This window comes from Pseudophryne corroboree, unplaced genomic scaffold (genome assembly GCF_028390025.1).
Source record: "Pseudophryne corroboree isolate aPseCor3 unplaced genomic scaffold, aPseCor3.hap2 scaffold_451, whole genome shotgun sequence".
Classification (NCBI taxonomy): Eukaryota; Metazoa; Chordata; class Amphibia; order Anura; family Myobatrachidae; genus Pseudophryne; species Pseudophryne corroboree.
This window is the reverse complement of record NW_026970073.1, coordinates 85,900-101,174: the sequence shown is the minus strand read 5'-3', so window position 1 is coordinate 101,174 and position 15,275 is coordinate 85,900. Positions and strand designations below refer to the sequence as shown.

At 43.5% G+C, this 15,275-nt stretch overlaps 1 protein-coding gene and 1 non-coding gene across 2 annotated transcripts; one reads left to right on the top strand and one right to left on the bottom strand.

Moving 5' to 3' along the window:
- Positions 1-6,213: 6,213 nt before the first annotated feature.
- Positions 6,214-7,733, top strand: LOC135026890 (uncharacterized). The gene is made up of 3 exons (XM_063953662.1): positions 6,214-6,325; positions 6,413-6,538; positions 6,614-7,733. The coding sequence occupies exon 3, from the start codon at positions 6,622-6,624 to the stop codon at positions 7,297-7,299; it is 678 nt and encodes a 225-aa protein (XP_063809732.1). The 5' UTR covers positions 6,214-6,325; positions 6,413-6,538; positions 6,614-6,621; the 3' UTR covers positions 7,300-7,733.
- Positions 7,734-14,768: 7,035 nt separating this feature from the next.
- LOC135026923 (U1 spliceosomal RNA) lies at positions 14,769-14,931 on the bottom strand. The gene has a single exon (XR_010223484.1). It is a non-coding gene; the product is annotated as a U1 spliceosomal RNA (small nuclear RNA).
- Positions 14,932-15,275: the final 344 nt, after the last annotated feature.

Genomic DNA, 15,275 nt, shown 5'->3' with positions numbered 1-15,275 from the left:
TTTGTTAGCATAAAAATAAAGCCAGAAAATGAAGAGCTGTTTAATCACTCAATTGGATTTTTCTGCCAGCATATTTCTTTTTCTCTGCAACCCACTGCTAAATTGTGCTTCGTGGCAGTTTTTTTTATAAAATCACTTAATCAAATCTAACTCTGATTACATCAGAGAAGGCCAGGTACCCTACACCATAAGATGTGGTTTGAAATTTTTACTTGTCTACTTAAAGATCACCAAAATCTGATAACAAGGTCAATTACGTCCCTAGGTGGGATTGAACCACCAACCTTTTGGTTAACAACTGAACACGCTAACTATTTGCGCCTCAGAGACACTTTGCGAAAGTACATACTGACAAAGGCTAATAAGCATTCATCTAGAACGTTTCCTAGAAAAACTTTAAAAAGTCAATAATCTGGAGAGTTTTTGTAAGATGTTCCCTCCATCAACCAATGAAGAAACACATTGGTACTTTCCCATGATGAGTGAGTACTTCAGGATCTCTTGCACTTACATGTGCAGCAGAGGACTACAATGGAAGCATGCTGGGCCTATAACCCAGAGGTAGGCAGATTGCAACTGTCCTCTGCTATATGCATTTTTTTTGTTAATTAAAGTAATCCAAAACTGGGATTGATATTTTGGCTCTTTTATTTTTACTTAAAGTACAATAACTTTTACCGTTTTAATTTGTTTTAATAGTATATTGACAGTATTGTTTTCTTTCAAAAATCCACTTAATTTTCTTTACCCTATTATTAAAATGGTAAGTGACAAAAACAAACTACATTGTCACCAGAAGAGCAATACAAAATGTACAAGTGATATATTAAAATCATCTTTTCAGCTTGAATTTCAATGATGCATTGAGGTAACGATTTTGTGAGAAACATCTTCACCCTTAAATAAAGATTTTCTTAATTCCCTACCTGTGTGCTAATTAGATATCACCTTGTTTTCACATTTAACAGACTTCCACATGAGAAAGCAGCAAAGATGCAGTGGCGTTAATGTTTCCTGGTGTCAACCTGTATTATTTCAGTAGACATTGAAATGAGGATGCATCTTGCTGCCTTTCCAATGAAGCAAGTTTAATTTAGTAATAGGTTAAAAACCATCCCTACAAAGGTGTTAATCAGAGACTTGGCTTCGTGGACACTTTTCAGAGAACAAATTTGTTAGCATAAAAATAAAGCCAGAAAATGAAGAGCTGTTTAATCACTCAATTGGATTTTTCTGCCAGCATTTTTCTTTTTCTCTGCAACCCACTGCTAAATTGTGCTTCCTAGCTGTTTTTTTTATAAAATCACTTAATCAAATCTAACTCTGATTACATCAGAGAAGGCCATGTATCCTACACCATAAGATGGGGTTTGAAATTTTGACTTGTCTACTTAAAGATCACCAAAATCTGATAACAAGGTCAATTACGTCCCTGGGTGGGATTGAACCACCAACCTTTTGGTTAATAGCCTTATACACTAACTGATTGCGCCACAGCGACACTTTTCAAAAGTACATACTGACAAAGGCTAATAAGCATTCATCTAGAATGTTTCCTAGTAACATTTTAAAAAGTCAATAATGTGGAGAGTTTTTGTAAGATGTTTCTTCCATCAACCAATGAAGAAACACATTGGTACTTTCCCATGATGAGTGAGTGCTTCAGGATCTCTTGCACTTACATGTGCAGCAGAGTACTGTAATGGAAGCATGCTGGGTCCATAACCCAGAGGTAGGCAGATTGAAACTATCCTCTGCTATATGCATTGTTTTTTGTTAATTAAAGTAATCCAAAACTGGGATTGATATTTTTGCTCTTTTATTTTTACTTAAAGTACAATAACTTTTACCATTTTAATTTGTTTTAATAGTATATTGACAGTATTGTTTTCTTTCAAAAATCCACTTAATTTTCTTTACCCTATTATTAAAATGGTAATTGACAAAAACAAACTACATTGTCACCAGAAGAGCAGTACAAAATGTACAAGTGATATATTAAAATCATCTTTCCAGCTTGAATTTCAATGATGCCTTGGTGCAACAATTTTGTGAGAAACATCTTCACCCATAAAGAAAGATTTTCTTAATTCCTTACCTGTGTGATCATTAGATATCACCTTGTTTTCACATTAAACAGACTTCCCCATGAGGAAGCAGCAAGGATGCAGTGACGTTTATGTTTCCTGGTGTCAACCTGTATTATTTCAGTAGACATTGAAATGAGGATGCATCTTGCTGCCTTTCCAATGAAGCAAGTTTAATTTAATAATAGGTGAAAAACCATCCCTACAAAGCTGTTAATCAGATACTTGGCTTTGTGGACACTTTTCAGAGCACAAATTTGTTAGCATAAAAATAAAGCCAGAAAATGAAGAGCTGTTTAATCACTCAATTGGATTTTTCTGCCAGCATATTTCTTTTTCTCTGCAACCCACTGCTAAATTGTGCTTCGTGGCTGTTTTTTTTATAAAATCACTTAATCAAATCTAACTCTGATTACATCAGAGAAGGCCAGGTACCCTACACCATAAGATGTGGTTTGAAATCTTTACTTGTCTACTTAAAGATCACCAAAATCTGATAACAAGGTCAATTACGTCCCTAGGTGGGATTGAACCACCAACCTTTTGGTTAACAACTGAACACGCTAACTATTTGCGCCTCAGAGACACTTTGCGAAAGTACATACTGACAAAGGCTAATAAGCATTCATCTAGAACGTTTCCTAGAAAAACTTTAAAAAGTCAATAATCTGGAGAGTTTTTGTAAGATGTTCCTTCCATCAACCAATGAAGAAACACATTGGTACTTTCCCATGATGAGTGAGTGCTTCAGGATCTCTTGCACTTACATGTGCAGCAGAGGACTACAATGGAAGCATGCTGGGCCTATAACCCAGAGGTAGGCAGATTGCAACTGTCCTCTGCTATATGCATTTTTTTTGTTAATTAAAGTAATCCAAAACTGGGATTGATATTTTGGCTCTTTTATTTTTACTTAAAGTACAATAACTTTTACTGTTTTAATTTGTTTTAATAGTATATTGACAGTATTGTTTTCTTTCAAAAATCCACTTAATTTTCTTTACCCTATTATTAAAATGGTAATTGACAAAAACAAACTACATTGTCACCAGAAGAGCAATACAAAGGGGTATATGCAATAGCGGGCGAATCGCGTCATTAGATCCGCCTCTGTATGATTCGCCCGCTATCGCCAGCCGCAGCCCTGTCGCCGGGACCCTGGATTCGCAATATGCAATGAAAAAATGATTCGCCCCTCCTGCAGGCGGATTCCGGCCAATCGGCGATCAGTGGGCGTACTGAATTCGCCTTCCCGCCCAAAGCAGCACTATATTAGGGCTTGTTTGTTGCATGTGCTCTGCAGCCATTTTGTGAACCTGCAGAGAGGTGTGAGGAGGTGCAGAGCTAGCAATTTGGTTGTTTGCTGTGGATATCTTTGGACACCCCAGCAGGCTTTATTCCAGGACAGTCAGGAGGATTCCTGTTACCCCGGAGCAGAGCCATTTTAGGAGCTTTTACTACAGTTGTAGGTAAGTACCACATGTGTGTCTGGTGTTGCATGTATGTGTTTGTGTAGTGGGGGTTGCCATGAGGTGTACATGGGGTGTTTGTGCATGTGTGCATGTGTGCAGGTATGTGTATAGCCCCTTGCTTGTGTTGCTGCATTTTTGGGGGGAGACTTGTGTTTTGGGGTAGTTTTTCACGTTTTTTTTTTTCTTTAATTGACTTTTTTGGGTCTTCTATTAGCATTGGTGTACCCCCTGAGTGTGTTGGGATGCTTTCTGGCCATTTTGGGGTGATTTGGAGCAAGTTTAGTCGACAGCCAGGTTGACATGTGCTGCTGATTGTTTTTCAAACATGTGTTTTCCTGCCTAATTTTGATGTGGGGTGCCTCCTGAGTGTGCAGGGATGCTTTCTGGTCATTTTGGGGTGATTTGGAGCAAGTTGAGTCGACAGCCATGTTGACATGTGATGCTGATTGTTTTTCAAACATGTGTTTTCCCGCCTAATTTTGCTGTGGGGTGCCTCCTGAGTGTGCAGGGATGCTTTCTGGCCATTTTGGGGTGATTTGGAGCAAGTTGAGTCGACAGCCAGGTTGACATGTGCTGCTGATTGTTTTTCAAACATGTGTTTTCCCGCCTAATTTTGCTGTGGGGTGCCTCCTGAGTGTGCAGGGATGCTTTCTGGCCATTTTGGGGTGATTTGGAGCAAGTTGAGTCGACAGCCAGGTTGACATGTGCTGCTGATTGTTTTTCAAACATGTGTTTTCCCGCCTAATTTTGCTGTGGGGTGCCTCCTGAGTGTGCAGGGATGCTTTCTGGCCATTTTGGGGTGATTTGGAGCAAGTTGAGTCGACAGCCAGGTTGACATGTGCTGCTGATTGTTTTTCAAACATGTGTTTTCCCGCCTAATTTTGCTGTGGGGTGCCTCCTGAGTGTGCAGGGATGCTTTCTGGCCATTTTGGGGTGATTTGGAGCAAGTTTAGTCGACAGCCAGGTTGACATGTGCTGCTGATTGTTTTTCAAACATGTGTTTTCCCACCTAATTTTGCTGTGGGGTGCCTCCTGAGTGTGCAGGGATGCTTTCTGGCCATTTTGGGGTGATTTGGAGCAAGTTGAGTCGACAGCCAGGTTGACATGTGCTGCTGATTGTTTTTCAAACATGTGTTTTCCCGCCTAATTTTGCTGTGGGGTGCCTCCTGAGTGTGCAGGGATGCTTTCTGGCCATTTTGGGGTGATTTGGAGCAAGTTTAGTCGACAGCCTGGTCGACATTTTGTAAGGGGCAGCCATTTTGTAAGGGGCAGCCATTTTGTGAGGGTCAGCCATTTATACATGTATGTTTTTTTTTTTTATAACAGAGATGTCAAGGGACAAACCAACCCGATCCGCCCCTTCCCCCACCCCCTCGGATCTATCCCTGCAAAGCAATGAGGAGTGGGAGCCAACCCAGGAGGCGGATGCGACCGACCAGGCATCTAGTGACCAGCCGCGGTCGTCAAGGGCCCATGAGAAGTCCAAGAAAAAGCCTAGTAAAAAGGTACTTAACCACACATGCAGACACAAATAGCATCAAACTTTACCCACTGTAGTTTGTGCAATGCCATGCACACCTACTGTAATAGGTGCGCAATGCCAGGGATACTGACACTCACAGGTACATACCGATCTTAATAAAAAATTTTTTTTTTTTTTTAATCCCTAAAGGCAAGAAGCCAGCCAGAGGAGCAGTCGGAGGAGGAAGCCTCTGGTGAAGAAGCAGGACAGAAAAAGCCGCGTGGACCCAGATACACTGAGGCGGAAAACTGTGTCCTAGTGGATTGCGTCGACAGGTCCTACGACGTTTTGTATGGATCAAGGGCACAGAAAACAGCATTTAAGGTAAAGCGGAACATCTGGGAATCCATCGCCAGTCAAGTAACTGCAATTTCTGGAAACCGTCGGAGCACCCGAAATTGCTTGAAGCGGTACAGTGATTGCCGCAGACAGACCAAGAAGAAGATGGGGATTCAGCGCCGACATGAGACAGCTACGGGAGGTGGCCCGGCTCTCAATTTGAAGTGGCTATCCTGGGAGAACGTTATTAGAAGGCGCTTGAACCCTGTCATGGTCGAAGGAGTTCGCGGAGGTGTGGACTCCAGCCGTCCTGCTGGCTTTCTCGAGGAGGAAGAACCGCCCAGAAGACGGAGGAAGGCGGGAGACCAGCCGTCCAAAAGGAGGTCTGATGGTAAGAATACATTCACATGAGCTGTATTTCCTTTTAAATTTTTTGTATGTGCTAATGTTTTTTTTTTTTTTTCAGACAGACCTGCCCAGAGGACATCACCTGCGCACAGGACATCGCCAGCGCACGGACCGTTACCTGTGCAGCAGGCATCGGCAGCAGCGCGCGGACCATCAACTGCGCCGCAAGCATCGCGAGCACACAGATCGTCACCTGTGCGCCACAGTTCGTCATCGCGCAGTTGGTCACCTGTGCACCAGACGACATCAGTGCACAGACTATCACCTGTGCACCAGACACCGTCGGCGACCACACCACAAGATGGGCGCCAAACTACAGCTCCTGCGCGCAGGCCATCACCAGATCGTCGTCTCTCCAGGAGCTCTGGGACTGTGACTGAAGAGCCTCAAGACACAACCCTTGTGGACCCATCACTCGATCTGTTTGAGTCTACAGGGTTAAACTTTTCTTGGGTTTGAGGACAGCCGTGCAGATGTATCCAGCCAGACCCTTGAAAAGTCTTCCGAAACGAGGACAAGTGGAGCTCCTGGAGCAGCGGCATCACAGGATGGAGAAGGTTTGTTTGTTTTTTTTGTGGGGGGGGGGGGGGGGGCAGTAGTTGTGTAAAGTTTATCAACTTTTCCAAAATTTATTTTGCAAACAGTGGTGCCACGAACCAGCAGCGGACTAGCTTCGGGGATTGGTTCGTACTTCAGGCCGGATCTCCTACAGGGGTCGTCAGAGGATGACGAGGTGGAAGTGCAGGATGATCCAGTTGCTACATCCCTGCGTGAGTAAATTGAATTGTGAACCTTCCAAAAAATGTATGATGAATGTGGATAATATTGTCTAATTTTCTTTTCAGCTGCCCAAATGAATGTGGTGGCAGACATCCAGGAAGGGCAGAATCCCTCAACTGTTCAGAGGGTTCACACCCTGGCATCAGAGATTGGGACACGCCAGGATACATACACAAATGTTGTGGGAAGCAGACTGGACAACATTGAGAGGACAATGGAGAAAATGTCCAACAATCTGCATGAACTGCAGAAGACTATTTCCGACAGCACGGCCACAATACTACAGATCATAATTGAAGATCGTAGGGAGAATAGGAACATACTTAACATCATGTCCGATTCCTTGGTCAAGCTTGTGGAAAAAAACACATGTTTGGCAGAAAGCAATAAGAACATGTCGGATAGTCATCGACACTCCGCTTCCAGCCAACAGGTCATGGCAACCACACTGCAGATGATCTATGATAAGCTCCCAGTACCAGCTCATCAACACGCTGGTGATCCACCATATCCGCCGTCTCAAGCCACAAGGACGCATCGTACCCTTCCTCAAGTCCCATCCCAGTACAGTCAGTCACAGATGTACCAGGGATATACAGGGATGTACCCCACCCCCCAGATGCCTCCACCACCAGCCGCACATTCTTCAACAGCATGGGCACCGAGGGCCAGTCGACATACTCCCCAGCCTCCCAGGACATCCACGCCCTATCAGGGGGAAGAAGAGGATCCGGACAGACTTCCACCATAAACCCGGTCGTATTATTTTATTTTATTTTAAATGTTTTTCATGTATCCCTGTCTTCCCCTCCCATTAGTTTGTTGTTTTTCTTACTATTGTTTATTATTTGTTGGGCTTCCCCACCCGTGACCGGGTACTACCAAGGAGCTTTGTGTAGGCATACATGCGCGGGCATGTATGCGGGCGCGTGTGGTAACGGATGAAAGCTCCTTGCGGCTACATGTATGATGGGCCAAAGAGCTATTCTGATACCCCCTTTTTCTTCAAAAAATCCTTTTTGTAATGATGTACAGTAGACTTTCATTGTGTGAATTTACTATTCACTAGTCTGTGTTTTTGACTTATTCATAGGATTGTTGAGGAAAAATGAAGTGGACGGCATAAGATTGTGTTGAGCGTACCAAGGTGAGTAGAACCATGTTTAATTCAAGAAACTTTGAACCGCATGCCTTTGTAGAACAACACCGCCCAGCAATGGCTCATGCTGGGCTGTGTTGTTCCACAAATGTTAGCATGTCAAAGTACTGACCACTGACGACACTCTTTCACTTTGAACCGCATGCCTTTGTAGAACAACACCGCCCAGCAATGGCTCATGCTGGGCTGTGTTGTTCCACAAATGTTAGCATGTCAAAGTACTGACCACTGACGACACTCTTTCACTTTGAACCGCATGCCTTTGTAGAACAACACCGCCCAGCAATGGCTCATGCTGGCCTGTGTTGTTCCACAAATGTTAGCATGTCAAAGTACTGACCACTGACGACACTCTTTCACTTTGAACCGCATGCCTTTGTAGAACAACACCGCCCAGCAATGGCTCATGCTGGGCTGTGTTGTTCCACAAATGTTAGCATGTCAAAGTACTGACCACTGACGACACTCTTTCACTTTGAACCGCATGCCTTTGTAGAACAACACCGCCCAGCAATGGCTCATGCTGGGCTGTGTTGTTCCACAAATGTTAGCATGTCAAAGTACTGACCACTGACGACACTCTTTCACTTTGAACCGCATGCCTTTGTAGAACAACACCGCCCAGCAATGGCTCATGCTGGGCTGTGTTGTTCCACAAATGTTAGCATGTCAAAGTACTGACCACTGACGACACTCTTTCACTTTGAACCGCATGCCTTTGTAGAACAACACCGCCCAGCAATGGCTCATGCTGGGCTGTGTTGTTCCACAAATGTTAGCATGTCAAAGTACTGACCACTGACGACACTCTTTCACTTTGAACCGCATGCCTTTGTAGAACAACACCGCCCATCAATGGCTCATGCTGGGCTGTGTTGTTCCACAAATTTTCATTGGAAAAAATGAACATGAATTTAGTGTGTTTTTACTTTAATATACTTTTTTTTTCTTTTCCCCACAGATATCTATATACACAAGAAAAGAATGTAAAGAAGAACAAACTACTTTTTTGTTTTAATTAACTTTCAAACTTTATTTAAAAAAAAATTTCTTCAATAAACTTTTAAAAATAGAAGTTTCCTGTGGTTTTTATTAAAATTTGTAATGCAGTTGAATTGTATGTAAGTAGATTTCCCAGGGAACATCAGGGGATCTGTCTCCTCACATCCACGCCACTTGGGAAGATACAACGCAGGACCTGTGGAAGAGAACAGTATGAGCTACCAGATGTGGGTAATAGTGTCACCCTGGGACTGGAAGGAAGAGGTACATACAGTCCACACAACACAAGCGGGGAACAATGGGTCCAAATGCAAACCTCCAGCACTTGTGTCACTACACATCCAAACATTCCCTGACCAGCATTGCTGTTTCATGGAATGTTTGGATGTGTAGTGACGCAAGTGCCGGAGGGCTGCACTTTGGGCATGCCAGGGTGATTTTGGATAAGGGAGTTTTGGGCAATACATCTCACCTGAGGGGGTTGTCTGCTACATGGCGGAGGGTCAGGTCCACATCACCAGTAGGGTCTCCCATGGAACATCAGGTGAAATGCCGTGTCTCCTCACATCCACGCCACTTGGGAAGATACAACGCAGGACCTGTGGAAGAGAACAGTATGAGCTACCAGATGTGGGTAATAGTGTCACCCTGGGACTGGAAGGAAGAGGTACATACAGTCCACACAACACAAGCGGGGAACAATGGGTCCAAATGCAAACCTCCAGCACTTGCGTCACTACACATCCAAACATTCCCTGACCAGCATTGCTGTTTCATGGAATGTTTGGATGTGTAGTGACGCAAGTGCCGGAGGGCTGCACTTTGGACATGCCAGGGTGATTTTGGTCAAAGGGAGTTCTGGGCAATCCATCTCACCTATGTTGACACGCCGACTGCAACGATCTCCGACGAACCGAGGGTACCTGTCAAAAAATCATACTCACCTTCCAGCGTCCAGAGGTACATCCACGTCCAGAGAGATAATCCACGTACTTGGCAAAACAAAAAAACGCACACCGATCCAGCGGACTAATGAAAGGGGTCCAATGTTTTCACATCAAACCCCTTTGTCCCAAATGCCGGGACAAATTTTAAAAATGTTTTTATTGGTGTTTTTTTTTTTTGGGAATAGCAGATCTATTTATATTAGAAGGGATTAGGTACTTTTTTTTTGGGGGGGGGAGGCACAAATATTATTTATATATTTTTTAAAATAATTTTTTTTTTTTTATTGCTGGAACGGTAAAATCAGAAAAAAAAATGGCGTGGGGTCCCCCCTCCAAAGCATAACCAGCCTCGGGCTCATTGAGCTGGTCCTGGTTCTAAAAATGCGGGGAAAAAATTGACAGGGGATCCCCCGTATTTTTAAAACCAGCACCGGGCTCTGCGCCTGATGCTGGTGCCAAAAATACGGGGGACAAAACGAGTAGGGGTCCCCCGTATTTTTAACACCAGCATCGGGCTCCACTAGCTGGACAGATAATGCCACAGCCGGGGGTCACTTTTATGCCGTGCCCTGCGGCCGTGGCATCAAATATCCAACTAGTCACCCCTGGCCGGGGTACCCTGGGGGAGTGGGGACCCCTTCAATCAAGGGGTCCCCCCCCCAGCCACCCAAGGGCCAGGGGTGAAGCCCGAGGCTGTCCCCCCCCATCCAATGGGCTGCGGATGGGGGGGCTGATAGCCTTTGTTGTAAAAGAAAGATATTGTTTTTTCCAGTAGTACTACAAGTCCCAGCAAGCCTCCCCCGCAAGCTGGTACTTGGAGAACCACAAGTACCAGCATGCGGGAGAAAAACGGGCCCGCTGGTACCTGTAGTTCTAATGGAAAAAAAATACCCAAATAAAAACAGGACACAGACACCGTCGACAGTAAAACTTTATTACACACTGCCGACACACACATACTTACCTATGTTCACACGCCGACATCGGTCCTCTTCTCCATGTAGAATCCCGGGGTACCTGAAAAGCAAAGTTCAATATACTCACCTTAACCAGGGTCCAGAGATAAATCCACGTACTTGGCAAAAAAAGAAAACGCATTTACCCGCACCAAAAACGGACTGAAAGGGGTCCCATACTGACACATGGGACACCTTTCCACGATTAAGATCTGTCAGTGACAGCTGTTACTGACAGGTCTCTAAGCCAATCAGGAAGCGCAACTTCGTTGCGCTCACCTGATTGGCTGATCGCTGTGACAGCGCATCGCACAGCTCCCTCCATTATATTCAATGGTGGGAACTTAGCGGCTAGCGGTGAGGTCACCCGCCGGTCAGCGGCTGACCGGCGGGTGACCCCACCGCTAACCGCTAAGTTCCCACCATTGAAAGTAATGGAGCGGCTTTGCGAGGCGCTGTCAGAGTACAGACGGCGTCCAGCCAATCAGGTGAGCGCCACGGCAGTAGCGCTTCCTGATTGGCTGAAGGGACATCAGTGACAGGAGTCACGTGATGTCCCGGCATTCGGGGAGAGGGGTCCCATGTGTCAGCATGGGACCCCTTTCGGTCCGCAGGTCCGGTTGTTCGTTTTCTTTTTTTGCCAAGTACGTGGATTTATCTCTGGAGCCTGGTTGAGGTGAGTATATTGATCTTTTATTTTCAGGTACCCCGGGATTCTACATGGAGAAGAGGACCGATGTCGGCGTGTGAACATAGGTAAGTATGTGTGTGTCGGCAGTGTGTAATAAAGTTTTACTGTCGACGGTGTCTGTGTCCTGTTTTTATTTGGGTATTTTTTTTCCATTAGAACTACAGGTACCAGCGGGCCCGTTTTTCTCCCGCATGCTGGTACTTGTGGTTCTCCAAGTACCAGCTTGCGGGGGAGGCTTGCTGGGACTTGTAGTACTACTGGAAAAAACAATATCTTTCTTTTACAACAAAGGCTATCAGCCTCCCCATCCGCAGCCCATTGGATGGGGGGCGGACAGCCTCGGGCTTCACCCCTGGCCCTTGGGTGGCTGGGGGGGGGGACCCCTTGATTGAAGGGGTCCCCACTCCCCCAGGGTACCCCGGCCAGGGGTGACTAGTTGGATATTTGATGCCACGGCCGCAGGGCACGGCATAAAAGTGACCCCCGGCTGTGGCATTATCTGTCCAGCTAGTGGAGCCCGATGCTGGTGTTAAAAATACGGGGGACCCCTACTCGTTTTGTCCCCCGTATTTTTGGCACCAGCATCAGGCGCAGAGCCCGGTGCTGGTTTTAAAAATACGGGGGATCCCCTGTCAATTTTTTCCCCGCATTTTTAGAACCAGGACCAGCTCAATGAGCCCGAGGCTGGTTATGCTTTGGAGGGGGGACCCCACGCCATTTTTTTTTCTGATTTTACCGTTCCAGCAATAAAAAAAAAATAATAAAAAAAAAATAATATTTTAAAAAATATATAAATAATATTTGTGCCTCCCCCAAAAAAAAAAAAAAAACCTAATCCCTTCTAATATAAATAGATCTGCTATTCCCAAAAAAAAAACACAAAAAAAACCATGTTTAAAATTTTTTTATTTGTTTTCACCCTCCAAAGTGTGGCGGATTGAAAATCGCGAATTTGCTGTCTAAAAGCACTGCAGGCGAATTTCCAAACTTGAATTGAATATGCTGGAGGCGAATTGCAGCATCTGTACCATTGCAGAAAAGGCGAATGCGGAAAAAGGCGAATTGAGAAAAGGCGAATTTTGACGGTCCGTTTTTTTTGCGAAAAAGTACTGCACTGCATAGGCGAATTGATTTTTTGAGGCGAAAACGTTCCGGAATTCGCCTTTTTCTGAAATTCGCCCGCTATTGCATATACCCCTATATGTACAAGTGATATATTAAAATCATCTTTTCAGCTTGAATTTCAATGATGCATTGAGGTAACGATTTTGTGAGAAACATCTTCACCCTTAAATAAAGATTTTCTTAATTCCCTACCTGTGTGCTAATTAGATATCACCTTGTTTTCACATTTAACAGACTTCCACATGAGAAAGCAGCAAGGATGCAGTGGCGTTAATGTTTCCTGGTGTCAACCTGTATTATTTCAGTAGACATTGAAATGAGGATGCATCTTGCTGCCTTTCCAATGAAGCAAGTTTAATTTAGTAATAGGTTAAAAACCATCCCTACAAAGGTGTTAATCAGAGACTTGGCTTTGTGGACACTTTTCAGAGAACAAATTTGTTAGCATAAAAATAAAGCCAGAAAATGAAGAGCTGTTTAATCACTCAATTTGATTTTTCTGCCAGCATTTTTCTTTTTCTCTGCAACCCACTGCTAAATTGTGCTTCCTAGCTGTTTTTTTATAAAATCACTTAATCAAATCTAACTCTGATTACATCAGAGAAGGCCAGGTATCCTACACCATAAGAGGGGGTTTGAAATTTTGACTTGTCTACTTAAAGATCACCAAAATCTGATAACAAGGTCAATTACGTCCCTGGGTGGGATTGAACCGCCAACCTTTTGGTTAATAGCCTTATACACTAACTGATTGCGCCACAGCGACACTTTTCAAAAGTACATACTGACAAAGGCTAATAAGCATTCATCTAGAATGTTTCCTAGAAACATTTTAAAAAGTCAATAATGTGGAGAGTTTTTGTAAGATGTTTCTTCCATCAACCAATGAAGAAACACATTGGTACTTTCCCATGATGAGTGAGTGCTTCAGGATCTCTTGCACTTACATGTGCAGCAGAGTACTGTAATGGAAGCATGCTGGGTCCATAACCCAGAGGTAGGCAGATTGAAACTATCCTCTGCTATATGCATTGTTTTTTTGTTAATTAAAGTAATCCAAAACTGGGATTGATATTTTTGCTCTTTTATTTTTACTTAAAGTACAATAACTTTTACCATTTTAATTTGTTTTAATAGTATATTGACAGTATTGTTTTCTTTCAAAAATCCACTTAATTTTCTTTACCCTATTATTAAAATGGTAATTGACAAAAACAAACTACATTGTCACCAGAAGAGCAGTACAAAATGTACAAGTGATATATTAAAATCATCTTTCCAGCTTGAATTTCAATGATGCCTTGGTGCAACAATTTTGTGAGAAACATCTTCACCCATAAAGAAAGATTTTCTTAATTCCTTACCTGTGTGCTGATTAGATATCACCTTGTTTTCACATTAAACAGACTTCCCCATGAGGAAGCAGCAAGGATGCAGTGAAGTTTATGTTTCCTGGTGTCAACCTGTATTATTTCAGTAGACATTGAAATGAGGATGCATCTTGCTGCCTTTCCAATGAAGCAAGTTTAATTCAGTAATAGGTGAAAAACCATTCCTAAAAAGGTGTTAATCAGAGACTTGGCTTTGTGGACACTTTTCAGAGAGCAAATTTGTTAGCATAAACATAAAATCAGAAAATGAAGAGCTGTTTAATCACTCAATTGGACTTCTCTGCCAGCATAATTTTTTTTCTATGCAACCCACTGCTAAATTGTGCTTCCTAGCTGTTTTTTTATAAAATCACTTAATCAAATCTAACTCTGATTACATCAGAGAAGGCCGGGTACCCTACACCATAAGAGGGGGTTTGAAATTTTGACTTGTCTACTTAAAGATCACCAAAATCTGATAACAAGGTCAATTACGTCCCTGGGTGGGATTGAATCACCAACCTTTAGGTTAATAGCCATACACACTAACTGATTGCGGCACAGCGACACTTTGCCAAAGTACATACTGACAAAGGCTAATAAGCATTCATCTAGAACGTTTCCTAGAAAAACTTTAAAAAGTCAATAATCTGGAGAATTTTTGTAAGAAACACATTGGTACTTTCCCATGATGAGTGAGTGCTTCAGGATCTCTTGCACTTACATGGGCTATTAACCAAAAGGTTCCCACCCAGTGATGTAATTGACCTTGTGATCATATTTTGGTGATCTTTAAGCAGACAAGTCAAAATTTCAAACCCCCTCTTATGGTGTAGGGTACCTGGCCTTCTCTGACGTAATCAGAGTTAGATTTAATTAAGGTGCGCAAGGGCATAGAAGGGAGCGGTTTAAGAAAAGAGAAGTGGAAACAGACAGCAAACTAGGCTGGAGAGAGACCTGAGACAAAGAGATCTGAATTATACGAGAGCCGACCAGGGGAAACACAAATTATGCAGTCAAGTTTCCCACATTTGGGGAAATCGCAGGAGCAGCACACCCAGAGTGCAATGGGTGAGCCTTGCCCTGGGAGAAGCACCTTCATGATCATAGTATCTCACCTGGCAGGTAAGTAGGAGTTGGGCTAGTGCTGGGGAGGGTCGCTGCTCGGGTACCCCCCTGTCAAGTGAAGGAGATCCAACTGAGGCAGCACAAGGGAACTCTCGAAATAAGAACAAGGCTAGAGGAAGATCTGAGACAAAGAAATCTGACTTTTACCAGAGCTGACCAGAGGAAAGCACAAACACAGTCCCCCACTACCACCAGGAAACATTAACGCCACTGCATCCTTGCTGCTTTCTCATGTGGAAGTCTATTTAATGTGAAAACAAGGTGATATCTAATTAGCACAAAGAAAAGAAAATTAAGTGAATTTTTGAAAGAAAACAATACTGTCAATATACTATTAAAACAAATTAAA